The sequence below is a fragment of the Pithys albifrons genome, chromosome 8, assembly GCF_047495875.1.
Source record: "Pithys albifrons albifrons isolate INPA30051 chromosome 8, PitAlb_v1, whole genome shotgun sequence".
NCBI lineage: Eukaryota > Metazoa > Chordata > Aves > Passeriformes > Thamnophilidae > Pithys > Pithys albifrons.
In genome coordinates, this window is record NC_092465.1 from 29949235 (window position 1) to 29968273 (window position 19039).

At 38.5% G+C, this 19039-nt stretch overlaps 1 protein-coding gene across 4 annotated transcripts; it reads left to right on the top strand.

Annotated features, from left to right (window-relative positions):
* The first annotated feature begins 1121 nt into the window (after positions 1-1121).
* Positions 1122-17808, top strand: STK17B (serine/threonine kinase 17b). 4 transcript variants are annotated; one of them, XM_071562579.1, is made up of 9 exons: positions 1122-1207; positions 1665-1816; positions 3376-3525; positions 7224-7436; positions 11290-11434; positions 11679-11805; positions 12692-12740; positions 14090-14269; positions 16071-17808. In XM_071562579.1, the coding sequence occupies exons 3-9, from the start codon at positions 3404-3406 to the stop codon at positions 16351-16353; spliced, it is 1119 nt and encodes a 372-aa protein (XP_071418680.1). In that variant the 5' UTR covers positions 1122-1207; positions 1665-1816; positions 3376-3403; the 3' UTR covers positions 16354-17808. The 4 variants fall into 4 exon arrangements, with proteins under 4 accessions (XP_071418680.1, XP_071418679.1, XP_071418681.1 ...); XM_071562578.1 differs by having other exon boundaries at positions 3379-3525; XM_071562580.1 differs by having other exon boundaries at positions 1179-1207; positions 1665-1696; positions 3379-3525.
* Positions 17809-19039: the final 1231 nt, after the last annotated feature.

Genomic DNA, 19039 nt, shown 5'->3' on the forward strand with positions numbered 1-19039 from the left:
GGTGGAACTCTGTGGGAAAGAGTCAAGATTTTGGACCGTTTTTTTCAAAAATACCTACAGCTCAAAGTGCAAAGAAATCTAGATGAAAGTTCAAGTGAGCAGGAGTACATGTGAAAGGCAGCTTTTAGTAGGTATATTTGATTGTGCCAGCTACATGGTATAACATATTCTGAACTCTTCAGGAATACTTTCTGCTTTCTCAAACTGCATTTCTTCATTTATACTACTTTCATCTTAATGCAAGCTGTGACAGCATGACTGTACACAGCAATTACCCATTTCACTGGCAGTGCCAGAGCATAAACAAAATTAACCCAGTACATCTAATGGGGCACTGCTGAAATTAAATACAGAACTCTTATGCTCCATTACTATTACTGCTTTCATGACAAATCTATTATAAAACGGATGTTTGCAAATTTCTAGGGCAGCTGGTTGGATTGCTTCAGAGGAAATCAATTTGACAAACAAATTGCAGCTATTTTAGAACTCTTTCTAACTTCAACCTATTTCTAAACCATGCTTTAGGCTATTTTGAATCCTCAGAAAGGGTCTTTGAAACTACAAGTTAAAAGGATTTTTTTTTCCTTCTGGGCTCCTTAAGGCACGATGCTCTGAAACGTGGTTGCCACTTAAGTGCACGAAAAGATTGTCGAGCCGGCTCCGAGAGAGACGTGTCCGTGTATAAAGACAGCACGAAGTGCCGCGTTCCGCGCACATGTCGGTGACTGTTCCCCCCGTGTGTTCCCAGCCGGGCTCAGCCAGCGCTGCCGCCGCCCAGCTCTGTCCCCGCGGCCGCGGCTTTGCCACATCCCGGACCGCAGCCGAGCGGAAACGCTGCAGACGCGGCCCCGGGACGGCGTCCTGCGGCCGGGATCGGGGGGAGGATGTGCGGCAGCTCTCCCGCCGCGCTCCCGGCGGAACATCCATGGCGGAGCATCCTCGGCGGGACATCCCCGGCAGAGCATCCCCGGCCCGGGGCGGGGGGACCACGGGCTGCACCTGCCGGGGGGTTTGGGGTGGGCAGCCGGCAGGGGGCGCTGCCATCCCCGGGGGGCGGGAGGGGGGTGCTCTCGCGCCAATCGCCGGGCGCCGATTGGCTGCGGGGCAGGGGCGGGGGCGGGGCCGGGCGCGCTCTCGGGCGGGTCAGCCGCGCCCCGCGGGCTGCGTGTTTCAAACGGCGAGAGCGGCGGAGGGAACGTGAACGGTGAGTGCTTGTCCCTGTGTCCGTCCGAGTGTCCGTGTCCCCGTGTCCGAGCGCGGGGCCGCCCCGGTGCGCCGTGGGTGCTGCCCCCCCCCAGCCGCTGCCGGGTCCGTCTCTCCGTGCCCGGCAGTGGAGACGGTCGCGGCCGATCAGGGCACCCCTGGCGCTGCCCCTTGTGCCCCTCTGCCTTTCCTTCCCCGGAGCGGGGACTTGACTGCTTTGGAAATAGTTAAATGAGGTGGTTTTGTTTTTGTTTTTTCACCGATTCAACTTTGCTGGTGTAGTGGGAAGTTTTCTCTGTAACGATAATCTTGCAAGTTTCTGTGAGAGCCGCGTTTCTGATGTTCCACATTTATTGTGTCTGCTACTCAGGGCTTTTGGTGCAATGTGTAACAACTCAGGTATCCCCTTTAATTTTGGAAAAGCTATGTATTAAAATTTGTGCCTTTTTTTTCCACAGGTGACTGAATCACATTTTCATGAATGGATTTTGTGCGTGTTTATGGGTTTCTGCTTGCTATAAATACGTTTTTCTCTATCCATGATACTGAGCTAAAATAAGGAGATAGAAGTGTCTGCCTTACTGGAGAATTAAAGTTAATGCGACATAAGGTAAAAGTTCTCCTTAGTAATTGCTCTGTAAGGATGAGGATATAAAATGAAGGCTTACATAATATTTTTGATAATGGTAATAAACTCCTGATGGTAAACTCTTAATCATTTAGGTCAGTTGCTTAGTACGGATATTTTTGCACAGAAGTATTTCAGTGAGGAGATAAGTTTTAACTGTTCCAGCGTATCAGGTGAGTGCAGCCCATGGGAGAGTCATGTAAAATTTCAGACATCAGAATCACCCTCCTAAATGATAAGCTGTCATATAATTGGGCAGGAAGGAATGTATGTTTGTTAGAAACTGATTCAAACACTTGCGTATTAGGTTGTGTTATTGCCTCCTGACCATTTTTAAAGCAGCTGTTTTCGTGCATATCAAGCGATGCTTTGAAGATATTTTTAAAGTGTGTGGTTTTGGTCTTTTTCCTGCTAAGGCATGTATGATGATTTGAACCCAAAATTGTGCCAATATGAACATCCATGTTCCAAGAATGGAAATGTGAACAGTGTTGGGTGGGTACTGGATTATATTTGAATCATAACTAGTTCCAGTGCTCCCCCAGAAGTTTCTGATAGTGCACTTCTGTCATTTGAAAACTGAAAGTGCATTTCTGTGAGTTTGCTAACTGTCCCTAAACTGTAATTTCCCTTGTGTTTGTCAGGTTTCTTCCATCGCTAGTAAAGGTAAATCTGCTCTTTAACTTAAAAAAAGCCATCAATTGCAACTTTTGTTATCCTTCAGTAACCTCTTTCTGCCTTGCTTTTGCATTCCACCTGATGAGATGCTTCAGGCCTGTAAATGTGAATGCCAAACCCCCGTATTTTTACTTGTTTGGGTTTTTTTTTAACAGTAGTAGAAATAATGTGGGTGGGTATATCTTCATAATGTGCTGTTCTACTGGTTTATTAAGATAATTTAATCAGGATTGCTACATCATTTGATTCTAAATTATCTTGCAAAGAGAACGTTGTCCATTCATGCTGCTTTGTGACAATTAGTCTAGCCTTAAAAGTGTAGCTTAGACGAGCTATGAATGAGTCTAATAAGATGTGAATTTTACCACTGGAAAAAAACCTTTTTGTCCTGTCATTACCTATTCCTGTTTTGCAGTCAACAAACAGAAAGGAGTTTTTATTAATTCCCTCAGGAATACCAGTTATAAGTGTAAACTTAAAGGAACTTCTGAAACTTACCCAAAATCCAAAGCAGATTTAAAGCTTATTTTCAGATAGGTTAAAAACCCCCAATGTACATGAAATTAATAGTTAAGTAGTTATTAACGTTTTTATTTGAACTGAAGCCTATCCCTAATGTGTTATGGATGTGCTCTGGGGGGAAAACAGAACCCCCAACTTATCTCAAATGTTAACATTATTAAATTAGCCTGTCTTGATTAGTATTCCTTTCTGGGTTTATTTTTACAGTCATTAGATGTGTTGTTTTCAGGTCGGTGTTGAACAAGGTTTACAGCTATTTTATAGACTTAAACTCTAATGTTTATATACTTTCCTCTGCTGTAATTATGGAATTTCCAAAACTCTTAATTGTTTTGCTTTAGCAGGTGACAGAAGAGACCCATTCTCAGGATGTCGAGGAGAAAATTGGAGAATAAAAGCCTTTCTGGCTTGTTAGACACACCTCTGCACACAGCAATCAAGACAGACAATTTCCACAATTTTTATGTGCTTGAACCAAAACAGATAGGAAGGTAAGATTATTCCTATTTATTTTATTTTAGCAAAAGGAATTTCTGCTGCAGGAGAATTCTTAGTACCCTGATAGAATTTTTCTGGCAAACTTTTATAGTAGTAGATGGAGAATAGAGTATCCTTCCCTATCCCCCTCTTCTCAGCATCCAGTGGGTTCTCAAGGAACCAGGAAGAAAGGTACAGTGAGACACAAGTTGCCAGCCTTTCCCACATCAGAGTGATATTTTGACAGGCATGTATCTACATGGGATTATCTTCCTTTTCTTGCATTTCCTCTGTCTACTCACACATCAGATTCCAGGTAGGTAGACTAAAGGAGAGATGACATAAGGTAATACTGCCAGGCAAAGAGTGGGGATCTTGAGTTGGTTATTCCAGTTGTTTGGATGAGTTTTCTAAAGTCCAGAAAACAAGAACCTTTTCTCTCCCCATCCTACCCTCGAACAATTAAACTAAAATTTCAACCACCCTACTGTTTCAGAGTAGTTTTGCAGCCTACTTACCTTCCCTTCCTTTGCAACAGTAAAATAGAAAATGAACAACCCGCCCCAGGCTGCTGGTATTTTTGATACTGTTTCAGACATATGAGGGAATGTGGTTTTTGAAGCCACTGTGTTAATTCATACCTTGAAAATACTCAGTGAATGTGCAGTAAAGCCCTGCAAACAGAATGCCATGGTTGTGTTTCCAAGCTCCTTGGAACAGGCACAGTCAGTCTTGCCTTGCTGTGCTCCACAGCGACCCTTTGCACCTACAGCTTGTTTTGTCAGCAGGGATGTTCTTGTGCCTGTGGTTTTGTAAGCTTTTTAGCCTTCATTGTTCTCTTGGGGTTTTTCTGTTTTTCCAGCACGTGCTTTCTCTGCTGCACTTCTATAAAAGTGCCCATTGCAGCCCGTAACTTTCCGCTGTTCTTAGCTGTTGTTAGCTCTGCTTTTGAATTCTGGGCTCTACAGAAAGAGGTTGTGTGCATCATCCTCTAGAACTCCAGCATAGTTACAACCCCGGATTTTTAGATTGTACAGATTCATTAGATGATGTCTAAAGCAAACAAACTATAGATTTTCTGTGGATTCCAGAGAACAGTCTTTAATACTTTGTCACATACAAAACCAGGCAAAACAAAACAAGTGCCAAAATACAAAGAGAAAAAGAAGCAGAGTACTATGTGTTCCAAACATACTTTTGATTTTTCCTGGCCTATTTTCCAGCGTTTTCAGTGTATAAATGCTTCATAAGTGATGTAAAATCCATCTTTCTTTGTAGCCTAGCTACAAGATTCAGTATGCTTTGCTTTTCTTTTCACTTGCAATTTTCTTCTTCCCCTTCAGTTTATGTAGTAAATAGTTCTTTTGTTCTCTGCTTAAGCTTCCCAAGTCCCATTTCTTCCTCCCACACCCTTATCTGTTCTGTCCTTTGGTATTTAAGACACTGACTCACAGAGCTGGCAGGTTGGGTTCTCTGCAGTGGGTTAAGCAGTTTTGTCCCTAGTGTGTGCATGGCTTGGCTTCTTCTGAAGTAGTTAAATGTCTGTGGTTTATAACTTGAGCTGTGAAAACATCTTGAAATCAGTTTCTCTCGTAAAGCTGAGCTGTGAAGGGTGATGGTTACGCAGTTGCTTTGCAGGCAGCAGGAAGTGGGAACTGCTCTGCTGGCCTCAGTGCAGCACTTCCGACCTGACTTCGCTGCATTTCTGGGGCAATTTCCAGTGCTCTAAAAGATTTTTTTTTCTTAATTGACACACTAGAAATAGAGTGTAAACAAGTGGGAATTCTTCCATCAGCAATCTAGAGACACCACTTACCCTTCAAAGCTGTGAAACCCCCAGCAACCAGAAGGAACATGTGCCAAAGCTATCGGGGAAAGATCTTACTGTTCTCATGAAACAAAACCAGTTCCCCTTTGGTAATTTTAGAGAAACTTTTGTGGTTAACAGAGTGATGTGATGTTAAAACAAGAATGTAAGCTGGGGCAGGGAGTATTTTCAACTTTGTTATGTTACGAAATTCATCTCACTGACTTGAAATGTTCAGCAATAATTAGGTGGTTTAACAGCTGGGAAAGAACATGACCATTTCAGACTTACAAATAGTTGCTAGAATGAAGAGTGTGCATGTATCAGACTGCAGGTTACTTTCACCTCTTAAATTAATTTTTCTTTTTGAGTTTTGCACCCTTCCCTTTCAAAATCCAGTGCTATAAAAAAAGAACAGAGAAATCCTGCAATTAAATTGTGTTGAACTAAATGATGACAGAGAAGTTGTTTCGTTGAATTTATTTCTAAGTATAGATTAAAGGTCAACTTTACATGTTTAATAATTTAGGCAGATTTGTGCAGACTACTTAATATTTAGTTATTTGCAAATGAAAATCTTCTTTTCATGAGGTGCTCATACCTTTTTTTATTAATTACTGAAGTCCAGATTTTTTTCAGAAAAGCTTCAGACATGCCTGTTTGTTGTTTTTTTTTTAATTGTTCCTTTTAGGTGTTGGGGTTTTTGCTGCAGGAAAAGGCAAAGCAGGACAGCATAGTCTTTTCTACTAAAGAAGCTAATTTATTTTTAAAAAACAGCTCAGATAGGTCATACTGAGCTGTTTCATTAAGTTTGTTCTTAGTATGCTGTGGTAACAAAAACATGGGTGGAAAGGCATTCTTTTTGAAGACATAAGTGTAGATCTTTTACTTTGTGTACAGTTTTATACTGTTTTTAGAACTTCATATAATGTGTTTTAGCCTTTCAAGTTGTTTTTTTATAAATAATGTTTCTTGTATAATACGAGAAAACTTTGCAAGAATGCAACTGGGCATTTCTGGGAATACAACACTAGTGGTTATAAAATTCTGGCTTTTTCAGGAGTTTATAACTTGGCTTAAAAAACTGCTTTTTTTCCCCCCCCTAATTGTTTTAAAAGTTCTGCTTGGTGTTTTAACTACACTGTGGTTTTCCTTTAAAAACATTTCTGTGCCAAAATACATTTTTGTTGCCATACCTAAACCACTGGGTAGGAAATAAAGCAGCACACTTTGTCTAACTGTAATTGAGGAAGGGAATGCCAAGTATTGGGTGTTTTTCTGTTATTATGTTTTTAAACATTTTGCAGATACCTGGGATTTTTGTAGCAGTACTACATGATTTGTGGAGGGAAATTCTCTTTATGACTTTAAAATTTCCTGCACTGAAAACCTCCCTGTCCCTTGATGCATATAAATATGCTTTATTTTCCATGTTCATTTTCTGCATTTCACAGGGCTTTCTTTGTGCTTTCCTATGTCCTGTAGGTGTCACAGTGTGGTTGTTGAGGGTTTTGCCAACCTGGACAAAGCCCTGAGCAGCCTGGTAAGATGTCATGGCTGGCCCTGCTTTAAGCAGAGGAGTTTTAGAGACCTCTGGAAGTCCTTTAGGAGTTACTGTGTGATGCTACAGTGAGAAGGTCCCTATAACCTGGTACTCTGATTTAGTGTTTACCTAGTCTGTATAAAGGGAATTTTCCTAGGTCTCACCAAGGATACAGCTTAGCATCCTTTCTTCTGCAGTGGCTGAAAGTGAATGTTGAGGGAATAGTATTAGAACAGGCCAAGCATGGCATTCCCCAATGCATTTTTTTGTTTCTTTCCGCTTATTTGCTTTGTTTTCTTATTTATGCCAATTTATGTACTTTTTCTCCCTTGGATCTTAATTTTTTCCCTTTCATTTTGTAGAGGAAGATCTGCTGTGGTTAGAAAATGTATAGCTAAATCCACAGGCCAAGAGTATGCAGCTAAATTTTTAAAGAAAAGAAGAAGAGGTCAAGACTGCAAAGCAGAGATTCATCATGAAATTGCTGTACTTGAATTAATGAAGTCCAATCCTCGCATAGTTAATCTCCATGAAGTCTATGAAACAGCAAATGAAGTCATCTTAGTGCTGGAATAGTAAGTTTGCCTTCATCACATGTTCCACATTTATAGTGAAAACTCTGTTAAGATACTATTTTTTTGCATGAGTTGCATGAATGCTCAGAATTACAACAGTACGTTGTATATATCATGCTAATATTTCATTTGCTTATACTTTGTAAGTATATTTTTTTTCTTTAAGAATATTTCAGGCAATCTGACCGGAGATAGTGTTCTTGTATCCCATAGAAAGTCCAGAGTGCTTTGATGCATCTTAAATCATTAAAAAAACAAAACCAGAATAGTCAAGTACTGATACCAAGCATACAGACTTCAAAGAAACTGAACATATCTGTGCTTTGTGAACTTCAGTTAGCACTTGATGCTTTTTGGTGACTGAAGACTTGTAGTTACTTTGTGGGTTCTGAGCTTCTAATTTTAGCAGTTTTGTTTTAAAACTGTTTGGCTTTTGGAGCTGTTTTGTAAAAAATCCCATTTTTTTTCAGATGCCTCTGAAGGTTCTCATTAGCTCTGAAAAAGAAATCTAATTTGGGAATTAAATTTGAATTATCTATCATATTTGTTGTAAATTTTTGTTTGGAATGTAAGAAACAAAAAGGCAGTTTTTGAAATTAGAGCTCTCTGGGCTTTAAGTTTCATATGCAAAGTATTTGAAGTGCTGTTAATCTGCATGCACCATGATAAATCCCTTCAAATTTTCCAAAGAATGTAGCTAGATTCTATCTTTAAAAGCTTTTTTTCCTGGAACTGGGTGATCCCTAACATATTATTTGTTGTTCCATGAAGGTTAAAATAATAAATAATGTAGAAGTCAAGATGAAGTCCAGATGGCAAGTTTTGAACTTCTGAAAGTACAAGTTCACATAAAAGCCATACTGATTTTTCTGCTTCTGTTTCAGCTCAGTTAACTCTCTCTTGCTTATTAAAGCTCTGTAATGAAACAACTTCTTTATACTACATTGGTGTTCATGGCCTACTTTTTTCAGAAGTCTTGCAGTAAGTGTTCCTACTTTTGTTGGGATTGCACAGTTAAATTCTGTTCCCCTGCAGCACAATAGGCAGCTTCTCTTGTTTGTTTCTCACTATCAGAACTCTGAAGCAGTGATTTAAGAGAATTGCAAGAAATGAGTTTATGAAATAGTTTATAAGCGTTTCACGTTTAGCTGGATTTTGCCCCCTGCTCATGGTCCTTGCTCTTGTTTTGTATTGATGGGGTTTGGAAGATGCAGGGAGTAAGAATCAGTTTGTGTTAGTGCACATTTTCTAAATAGAGAGAAATGGATGCCAGTTCTTAGTAAGGCCATCCTTGCAGAGAGAATTACTGAAAGTGTGAATACTTCTTCAAAAGCCTCACAATGGAGGTTGCTGCTCTTCTGATCTGAGGGCCAAAGGTAATTGGAAGAATCCAGTTACTCAAAGAGAAACCCGGCAGCTGTACTAACTCATTTTACAGCTGTACTCATTTCCAAATCTGTCTAGTTTGTGCCTTGAATATCTAAGAACAGCCCTACAGAGTGAGACCAAGGGTCTGTCTCATCTGCCATTTCCAGCAGCAGCTGTAGAAAGATGCTCTTTAGGAAGAACTGAGGAGCATATGACTCTTCCCATGTTTCCCTGTTCATTCTCCTTGCACTGTTGCAGCAGCTGGAGGTGTTGTATTGAGAATACCTTTCTCTTTAGTCCTTGTAGTGTCTGTTTGTGAACCTGTACAAGTCTGTCATTCTGTTTTGTCCTTTTTTGAACCTGGTTATACCGTCTACTGTGATAGTAATAAATTCCAGGTGTTCAATATCTTCTGTGTGAAGAAATTTCTTGAAGAATTTTTCTTTTATCTGTTTCAAACTAATCAGCTTAGTAGTTTTATCAGGTGCCTCCTAGTTCTCATGTTTTAGGATTTAGTGCATAACAGTTACTTGTTGAGCTCTAAACCAGCTTTAGTGTTTTTATAAGCATCATTTGTAACTTCCTCACAATCTTCTGTCCACACTGAAGAGTCAGTGTCTCTTTGGTTTATGTTTTTTTTTCTGTTGTAAAGGAACTGTGTCCTCTTACGTCCCCTTCTTTGTATCTTAATTAATCCTACATAAATGAAGGTAGAGAAGCAGAACTATATGCTAAGGTTTTATACTGACCATTGTTTTGTTGCTTGTTCCCAGTAGGCCTCCTCATGATAGCCATGCATATTGTCTTTTGTTTTGGCTGCTCTGCACATTGGTCCTGTTATTTCTAACAATTGCCAGTCAGAATTTTCTGAGTTATCCCTGCTCGTTCAAAGTAGGATTAGATGAGGTTATTTTTCTGCATCTTGCATCTATGTATGCTACAGGTCATCTGGTGCTCTATTACTCTCTGGTGGTGCTGAACTTGCTTGTTCATGTGTTCCTTGAACTGGGAAGGCAAACTGAGGGTGCTGCGTTCCAGCAGGCTCTGGGGTGCTGGGTGGTGTCACTTGACTCAGTCTCTGGACTCTGCTCCTGGAATTACAGCCCAAGGTGCTGCTGACCTTTTCTGCATTCAGTTTTTGCTGTCTCTGAGGACTCACAAATCTCTTCTACAGAGTTTTCAGCTCTTTACCGAACTGGGTGTCTACCCATCCAGACCATAACACAGCTTGGATACAAGAATACTGTTAAATAATAAGTGTTAAATAATAATAATAAATAAGTGTTAAAACCTTGTTAAAGTTGAAGTAAATGACACCCAGTTCTCTTACCTCATCTATGTTTTTGTCCTAAAGTCAACTAGGGGGGGCATTGCTGACATGTCACGTAGCTCTGACAGGTTTGTGACTGTTTATCCATCTTGTCCATTATCTAACTTTTTATAGACTATTTACTTTTCGTTATCATTCATAGATTAACATAGACTACATCATTATCATTACCAATGAAGATTTGGCTTCCTGACCTGTAGTTTTGAGGTGGCCCTTTATTCTTAAGGGAGAGAATCTTCAGGCAGTTAGAGCAGGCTGAGAAATGATTTCAAACCCAGCCTGAAAGGAAGGAGCTGACACTGGCCAGGTGTAGAACTGTAACTGATAAACCATGTGCAACACTGTTATTCCATGCTGCTTTACACTGTACTAATAGGATTTTCTGGAAGCCTTTTTGTGTGGAAGATGTGTTTGACATGCTGTCTGAGAACATGAACCTTGTCAGTCTTATTTTTGAAATCTACCATTTCTACACTAACAAGGAGGTGTCAGAGCTGAGTTCTTGTATTTCTGAATATTCTGTGTCTCCTGGAGTTCTGGAAGATACTGCTCAGTGACTGACCAGGCAACTGTATATTTAATCAGCATCAGTGTGCTAGATTTTCTTCCTGGTAACTCTGAGTCTTCCATCAGAATGGCAGGAAGCAAGCATGCAGTTTCCTCACTCCAGAAATATTCCTGAACAATCCAGCTGTTATGGGTTGTAGTTCTTATATTTGAACCACAGCCACATCATTTCAAAAATAATGATTTTCACTCCTGAATTCAGAGAACAGTAATACTGCTGGGCTTTTTTGCTTTCAATTATTTGTGAACTGGTCTAATGGAAGAAATTTTAGATTTGACTTGAAAAGAAAGGCTTCTTTGGTTAGAGAATGATGATAGAACTCATCTGCCTGAAAGCATCTTCATACTTGCTTACAGGAAAGCAAGCTTGAGGGTACCAGAGCATTAGGAGGTTATCAGTCAAAGTTCTGTTTTGCTGTCTTATCTGCTCTTGCTGGCTACAAGGGAAAAAAAAAAGCATAATCAGATTTTTTCTTTTCTTTTTCTAGTTATTTATATTACGTGTTTCAGCATAAATGTGTAACTTTTTTCTTCACTTTAGATTCAAAATTTAAACTTAATTCATAAGTGTTCTTGAATGTGTTTCAGTGCTGCCGGAGGAGAAATATTTGACTTGTGTGTCCCAGATCTGGATTACAGAATTGGTGAAAGGGATATTGTAAGACTTGTAAGACAAATACTTGAAGGACTTTGCTGCTTGCACGAAAACAATATTGTTCATCTTGATTTAAAGGTAAGCCTACAGAACAATTTTTGTTTCAGTACTTTGTCTTCAATTTATTATTATGTTAATCAAAGTTATTTGTTAAATACATAACAAAGATGAAGAGAAAGAGAAGTGTGTTATGGATTAAATATTTTAAAATAAAATTTAGTATTAACTATTGCATAATAGAGTCTGAAATGTCATTTAGTAGACTGGGCTTTTTTTGCAGATTGCATTTGATTAATTGGGAATTAAATATTTTCTATTCTAGCCTCAAAATATTTTGCTGAGCAGCATCAATCCTCTTGGCGATGTAAAAATTGTCGATTTTGGTATGTCCCGCAAGCTTGAGAATTGTGGTGAACTGCGACACATCATGGGAACAACGGAGTACCTGGGTATGGAAATGCTGCTTCACAATTCCTGACATGTGCTCTGGAGGAAACAAACAGTTCATGTGATATGCTTATGAACTCACGAGTCAGTAATGGAGAAAGAACATTACAGGACAAAGCAACATGTTTGTTTTGAGCCGTTCTTTTTTTTGGAGAAATCAACAAATATTTGCACAAAAAGTTCTCACATTATATCAATAAGAGCACCTCTGTTTCATGCTGTAGTATTTGCTGTGATGCAGGCTGTGACAAAAAATTTGAGCTGTTAAATTCTTTTGATTAGAATTGAAATTCAACACTAGCATGTACAAAGAAATATTCTTTGAATTAGGAATGTTGTTTAGTATGATGATTTAATGAGATTAAAGTAGTCCTTGGAAAGAGAAAGATTGCAGTTAACACTTGGCCTTCTGTGAGGGACAGGTTTCCTTCATGATTTGCCAACACTCAAGGGCACTTCAATCTGCAGTGAATAACTTGCTATCCAGCATATGCTAACAGCCACTGATCCTAAAATTGGCTTGGTCATCTGCTTTTGCTGTGTTAACATGCTGAAGGCATTCCCCTGACAAAGCTGTATACTTCAAAATCTCTTAGAAGAATATTTTATGTGTGTACATCTGATTAGAAAACATCTTGAGACTCAGACTAGACTTTAGGCCATGTAGTGCAGTTTTAGTGTGAATCAATCGAACATCTGTGTGTCTAGTCAAACAGAAATAACTTTTTTGCTCCCTTGTAACTTCAAAATAGTAAACTTAACTATTGAAACTGCCTGTTTAGTTTCATAATAGGAGTTGGCAAAAAAGTGCCAGAAATGTAGTGTATGATTCAATGCCATTTGAATAATATATTTATCAAAGCTTTTTCCTTCTCCCCACCTGTTTAGCTCCAGAAATCTTGAACTACGATCCTATTACCACAGCCACAGACCTGTGGTAGGTTGTGTATCTTAATTCATTTAATTGATGTAGGTGGGACCACTTAACAGCTGTGGGGCCAGATCTGACACCGATGGAGTTTTATGTGGCTTCCAAGAATACCCTTCTGCTGTTGGACTGACTGAAAGAGGAAGAGTTGGGAGGGGAGGATATAACTCAGGGCTTACAGGAATTCTGTTGCACACTTAGTAGGGAATGCCAGTAGCGTTTGATCCTGGAGTGCAGGTGTTTGTTCCAGGGAAACAGTAACAGTGGCTGGAGAGCACACCTTGGGTATTAGTTACTCTGGGGTGACATGCTTCAGGTATTAGCTTGTCTTGGACACTTACCCTCTGCACTTTTGTATTGCTAAATAATTTTATTATACAAATGATAAGAAGTATTTAAACTTTCTACTTCTTATCTTTAGCAAAATACCTGCAGAATAAGTCATAAAAAATGAGATAAGTACCTTAAACTGATCCACAACTTTATTTGTGGCTTGCTAATTTTTTGAACTATGTTAAAGTCTAGCTTTGAGATGTTTCTTAAAAACATAAAATATTCATGTGCTCTTCTTGAGCAGCTTAATAAGTAAAATTTGGTTTTAAAAGTTGCTATGATCTAATTGCTCATTTGAAATTCTCAACTCATAATAGTAACCGAATCCGTTCATAAAGGTTTTTTTAACCTCTTTTAATTTGTCTGCTTTTGTGTGAAGACAAACTATTGGTGCTCTACTCAGAATGACAAACAGAGCAGCTGCATATTTCCACACTGAATGTGTACTAAGGTCTGATCTGTCAGATCACAAAAACATTTTTATTATGCATCAAGAAACTGTCTAAGATTTTTAAGATTGCATGATGTGTGATGTTCATGTTCTTAAGGGAAAACATCTCAGCAAGAGGATATTTTAACACAACTCAAATGTCAAATGTGCAGGAAGGTTGACTAAATCTCACTCTTTAATACTTCATCCAGAATTGTAGTGAAAGATGAGGTTTTATTTACATGCAGATTAGAAAGTCTATCCTTTCTGCTGTTCTATCATCCAGAATTACTTTATGTCCAAGAAAGGGCTGTGTAAAAGTGATGTGTTTCCTTTCCTAACAATCTCAGTGGAAAGAAAAGGATATATTGAAAGCAAGAAATATTCAGAAATGCCTCCTCTGAGACATATACAGAGCTCTCCTTGTGTGTGTTTGTGCATACGTGCTTGAATCACATAAAACTGAGGTGTCACATGATGCTTTTAGTTCTCTGAGTGTGGGATACATCAGGAAGTTGGACCTGCAGCACAGTAAATATGCAGGGTATATTGTTTAGATATTCCAGTAGGATTATACACTGTGTTCTTATCTCAGGAACATCGGTGTGATTTCATACATGCTGCTGACACAGGAATCTCCGTTTGTGGGAGCTGATATTCAAGAAACTTACCTTAATATATCTCAAGTTAATGTGGATTATTCAGAAGAAACATTTTCATCAGTTTCACAGCCTGCCAAAGACTTCATTCAAAGACTTCTCATAAAAGATCCAGAGTAAGTAACATTCCTCCAGGCAAAAATCTAAACTTTGTGGAGTACCTAGAGAAAGTAAATGTTAATTTGTGTACTTAATATCACTGATAGGATCAGTTGGATATTTCACAATGCAGTGTTATCAGCTTGATATTTAAAAAGTGTAGGTTTATGCTTTTCCATAATGTTTGTAAAGGATCTTGGAATCATTATCTGGCTATTATTGTCAGATATTATTACTAGTACATATAATGCTATTATTAGGGTTGTTCTTTGAGTTTTTTCATATTTTCATTCAGAGGACAGATTATTAAAAATTTTATTAAGTATATTCTAGAAAGGTCACATTTTTGTTTATAATTACACAATTTGGAGAGACAAAATGCAGTCTCTGTGCTGTGCTTTGTTATTTCCTGGCTTACCTTTACTTGATCTTTCTACTTTATGCCTTTTATTATATATTTCTGCTTGGTAGTGTTTGCCATGTTCAGCCTTCTAAAAAATGTTCTCAGTCAAAAGTGTCAGTTTCTTTTTGTCTGAAGGGCACACTGCCACAATTTTGTATTCCTTGGGAGTTCAGACTCCAATAAGGCCTTTCAAAATAGCTGAACTTGGAGAAGTTACCTGGCCAGGTATTATCAATTACAGTGCTGTATATCACTCATTTCTGGTGAGACAGTAGTTCTTGTTGTCTCCAGAGAGCCTGCAGCAAGCAGAGTGACCTTTGGTTGAGGAAGGTTCCTTGATAGAAGGACAGGATGGGAGATGATACCTATGAAGTGTCTCCTTTGATGAAATAAAGACTCCATATAAAGTCATGTCTGAAGAGTCTATTTTAGCATCTCACATAGAAGGTTTGTCAGTATCTGGAATAATTCACAAAACCCCCTTAGTATCAGGAAGGAACCTTTTATGTTTGTGGAGCACCCAGAAGAAGGGAATCAATTACAGAGAGCCTGCTGAGTGTGGACCTGTGGAATATTTGACGTTCTGTCACAGGAACTACTCATTTTCTCTCTTCTGGGCATCTTGAGTCTTCATTATATCCTCAATAACCTTCTCTTCCCCTTTTCCCCCACTATTCCAAGTCTGGATGACTATACGTTGGTGAATTTTAAGGGAAAAATCTGTCCTCAAATAGTCAACTCTATAAAGTTACACTTCTCTGACCAAGAAATACTCAACGTGTTCTGGTAGAGTTAGGGACAAATAGTGATCTCCACTGCATTAGAGCCAGTTTTACAGCAAGTTCTATGGAACTTAACAATGCAGAACACAATTAAAGCTTGTAGTAGCACTGGACTAGGGTATCCAAAGAAACAATTTCCTAAGTCTGGTTTGTTTGGTAGTAACTAAATTTTGAAAGGGTTTACACCAGGTGAATTGCAAGAGTGAAAGACTACAAAATGTAAGATGGAATTGATGACATCATGTTTTATTTGGCTGTCCTTGAAAACATAATGACTGAATATTCATTAGCCTCTCTATTTACAGTGGTCTGTATGAAACACAGCACTTCAAAAGCATAAGCATGTGCACATATATATGTACCATACTGAAAATACTGCAGGGGAACTGTGTTCTTTGTTCTGATGAAAAGCTTACCAGCTTTAGGGGAAACTGTCAACTAAATTCAGATGTGTGTTGCCAATACTTAACCTTAACTGTGTGTTTTGTAGCAGCTGAGGTAGTGGTGAAAAAACCAGTAATATTGACACTTTAATGTTGGTTTTAAGATTTCTTAGTATGTGTCAGAGTTGTTTTTCAGTTTTTAGAATTTCTGAAATGAACTTAAGCATCTTTACCCTTTTCTTTTTCCAAGGGCAAGACCCACAGCAGCGGACTGTCTTTCTCATTCGTGGTTGCAGCAAGGGGAGTTCACACTCTTGTGTGGCCCTGAAGAAACTTGTTGCTCTTCTCAGATGTCAGGACACACAACAAAGTGCTCAGAGGAGCAGAATGTGAAATCCAGTTGTAATGGTACCTGTAGTGACAAGGAAGACAAAGAAAACATCCCAGAGGACAACAGCACAGTCTCCAAACGTTTCCGTTTCGATGATTCATTGCAGTATCCCCAAGACTTCATAACAGACTTTGTATGTTAATGTGTAATACAGACTTTTGTGAAGTGAATTCAGTGTAATCTGTTCCAGAGGTGAAAATAAGATGATGGCTTGCCAATTTGTGTAGCATTGGCGTACTGAAAATGCACTTTGATTCTTTTATGCTGGTGCCTCCTTTTCTATCCATTGCTGGCAGTGGATTTAACTCTAGAGAAATTGGAGTTGTTGTGCCAATGAAATGTATTTTTTTAAGAAGATATAATTAATTATTTTTGCACTTTTCAAGTTCTAGTGAAAAAAATATGCTAGAGTGAGCAAACTGAAACATGAAAATGAGTTTGTTTAAACTCAACCTTTGTCAAACTGTGGTTGAATAAATGCATGCTTTTATGACTAGCCTTAATAAGAAATTGGTCTGAGCAGGGAAACTGAATCTAGCTGTCTTACTGGATTTACTTGTGGCCATTCTCATTGCTTTAAAGAGGGGCTAACGTTGGTACATTTGGGGACTGTGGTGAATCTGTTGGGGCTGTTTGGAAAACTGTTTTCCCTCTAGGATCACTAGTAGTTATGGCTGTGTTTCTGCCTTACAGACCTGGTCCTTTAGGGATTGTAATGCATACTCTGTGGTTTCGCTGTGTTCATCCCTGCAGCACTTGAATAGAAAACAGGTAGACTGTCAGTCCTTGTGCTAGTGGTCCTTGGCTTCTTACCATAACTTACATTTGAAGAAGATGAGGGTCCTATGCTGATGTGAATATTTGAGGAACTTGTTAGTTTGCTTTCATGAAACCGCTGAAATAATATCAGCTACCTGATTGACCAATTCCTTATCTTAAAAAAAACCCCAAACAAAACAGCCAAAAAACCCTAAAACACACACCCCGCCCCCCCCAAAAAAAACAACCCAACGCACCAAGAAGCTTCAAAACAGAAAGCCTCTTTATGATTAACAGTAGTAACTGAACAAACTGAAAATAACCATTTTTGCTAGTGAAGCTGCAATTAACAACTTTTCCTAATGTCCTTCTAATGTAGAAGTGCAGTGCATCTTTCTGTCAGTTATTGTTGCTCATCACAGCTCAGCTTCATGCCCGCTCTGAGAAATGGACTGCAGTGCCTTAATATTTAAAGACAAACTCCTTCATAATTGTTTTAACCCTTTTCATGTGGTTTACTTAGTGGTATTTTTTAAAGTTATGTCTCTTCCACTTCCTGTTTCTAGGCTCTTAGGGAATAATGCCTGTGTTAACTCTTGACTTAGAGCAAATGCCAGTGGTGCCTTAACAGCCTGAAACTAATACTGACAAAATAAACCCCTAATCATAATAGAGGCTGGAAGTCCTTTTGTGCAGGGAATGTATATTTTGAAATACATATTTTGAAAGCAAATGTCACTTTAAAATATTTTTGGGATTTTCCACTCCTCAGAGCTTCAATTGAATTGTCTTTGATTTGCATTTGGTTTGTATAATAAAATACCACAATCTGATAATATTTTTCAATTGTGCCTGTGGATTTGTCAATAGTTAGGCAGATTGGTGTTGTGGGAAAAAAACATGATTGAGGGGTGAACATAATAAGTGGTAAAAGGTTGTATTTTGTCTTTCTTCACACAAGGGAAGGGCAGGTTTTTTACAAATAGATTTCAGTATAAGGTATCACTGTAATGCATGGGGGAATTCAGGGCTGTTGTCTTGATTTGGGGTGGCACTTATGTCAATGAGTGAAAGGTAGACTGAGGTGTTGGGCAGGTGTATCTTTCAGCTTGTGTTTGCCAGAAGAAGTACAAGTTTTCCAAAACTTAATTTCATGTGAAATAAAGTAAGGGATATATTTGGGACATACAAAGCTCCAATGCCGAGATACCAAAGAACCACACAGAGTCTCCTCCATTTATTAATTCTCATATAACATTTTTCAGTGGTACTGGTAGTATATATAATTATAAGATTACTTTACAACAAGCAGTTGTTGGATTGCATTCAGGTACTTTATACCCTTAGTTTTCAAAGTCCTTGGCTTTTCCCAGGTGGAGTTTTGTCTAACCTTTTGTTTTTTTCCACCAGCATAGATTCCAGTTTGAACTGGATAAATTAAAACCACAAACTATTATGTACTGTTATATACATACACAGAAGCTAAAGTTAACTTTAAGATAAAGAAGACAGTGTCAAGAAGCTGTGAAGGTAAAGATAAAAAGGAATATTTATAAAATTGTTACACTTTAAAGTTCTGCAAAAAATATTACTGAATTGAAATTGACTATTTTTAGCATCTGAAAAATCTGAAAGCATATGCCAGCACTTTATGACAAAGTTGTTATTCCTAAAGATTTTTGTCACAATATCTGATGTTTACATTTCTTACTACTTTAGAGCTAACTTATCTTTAAATAAATGAAAATTGGTCTTATCCAAGGAATTTGTTTTGAAGAATTTATTTGTATGCTATATAAACTTAAAATATACCTTGAATCGGACGTTGTTTGGATAAGTGCATTTGATTTATCTAAAAATACTATTGTGCATTCAAAACTTCAGTTGAATACAAATACATACATTGCAGGCAGCTGTTAGTCTATCTTGCTTCCTGTCATGTTTCTGGGAATTTCCAAGTGTGAATGAGTGATGAGTAACATTTTCAGATGACTGAAGTCATACTTCTATGCAGTTCATGACTTTTTTATATTAAAAAAAGCCAAACGAAGCTGCCTTTTTTCAGAACT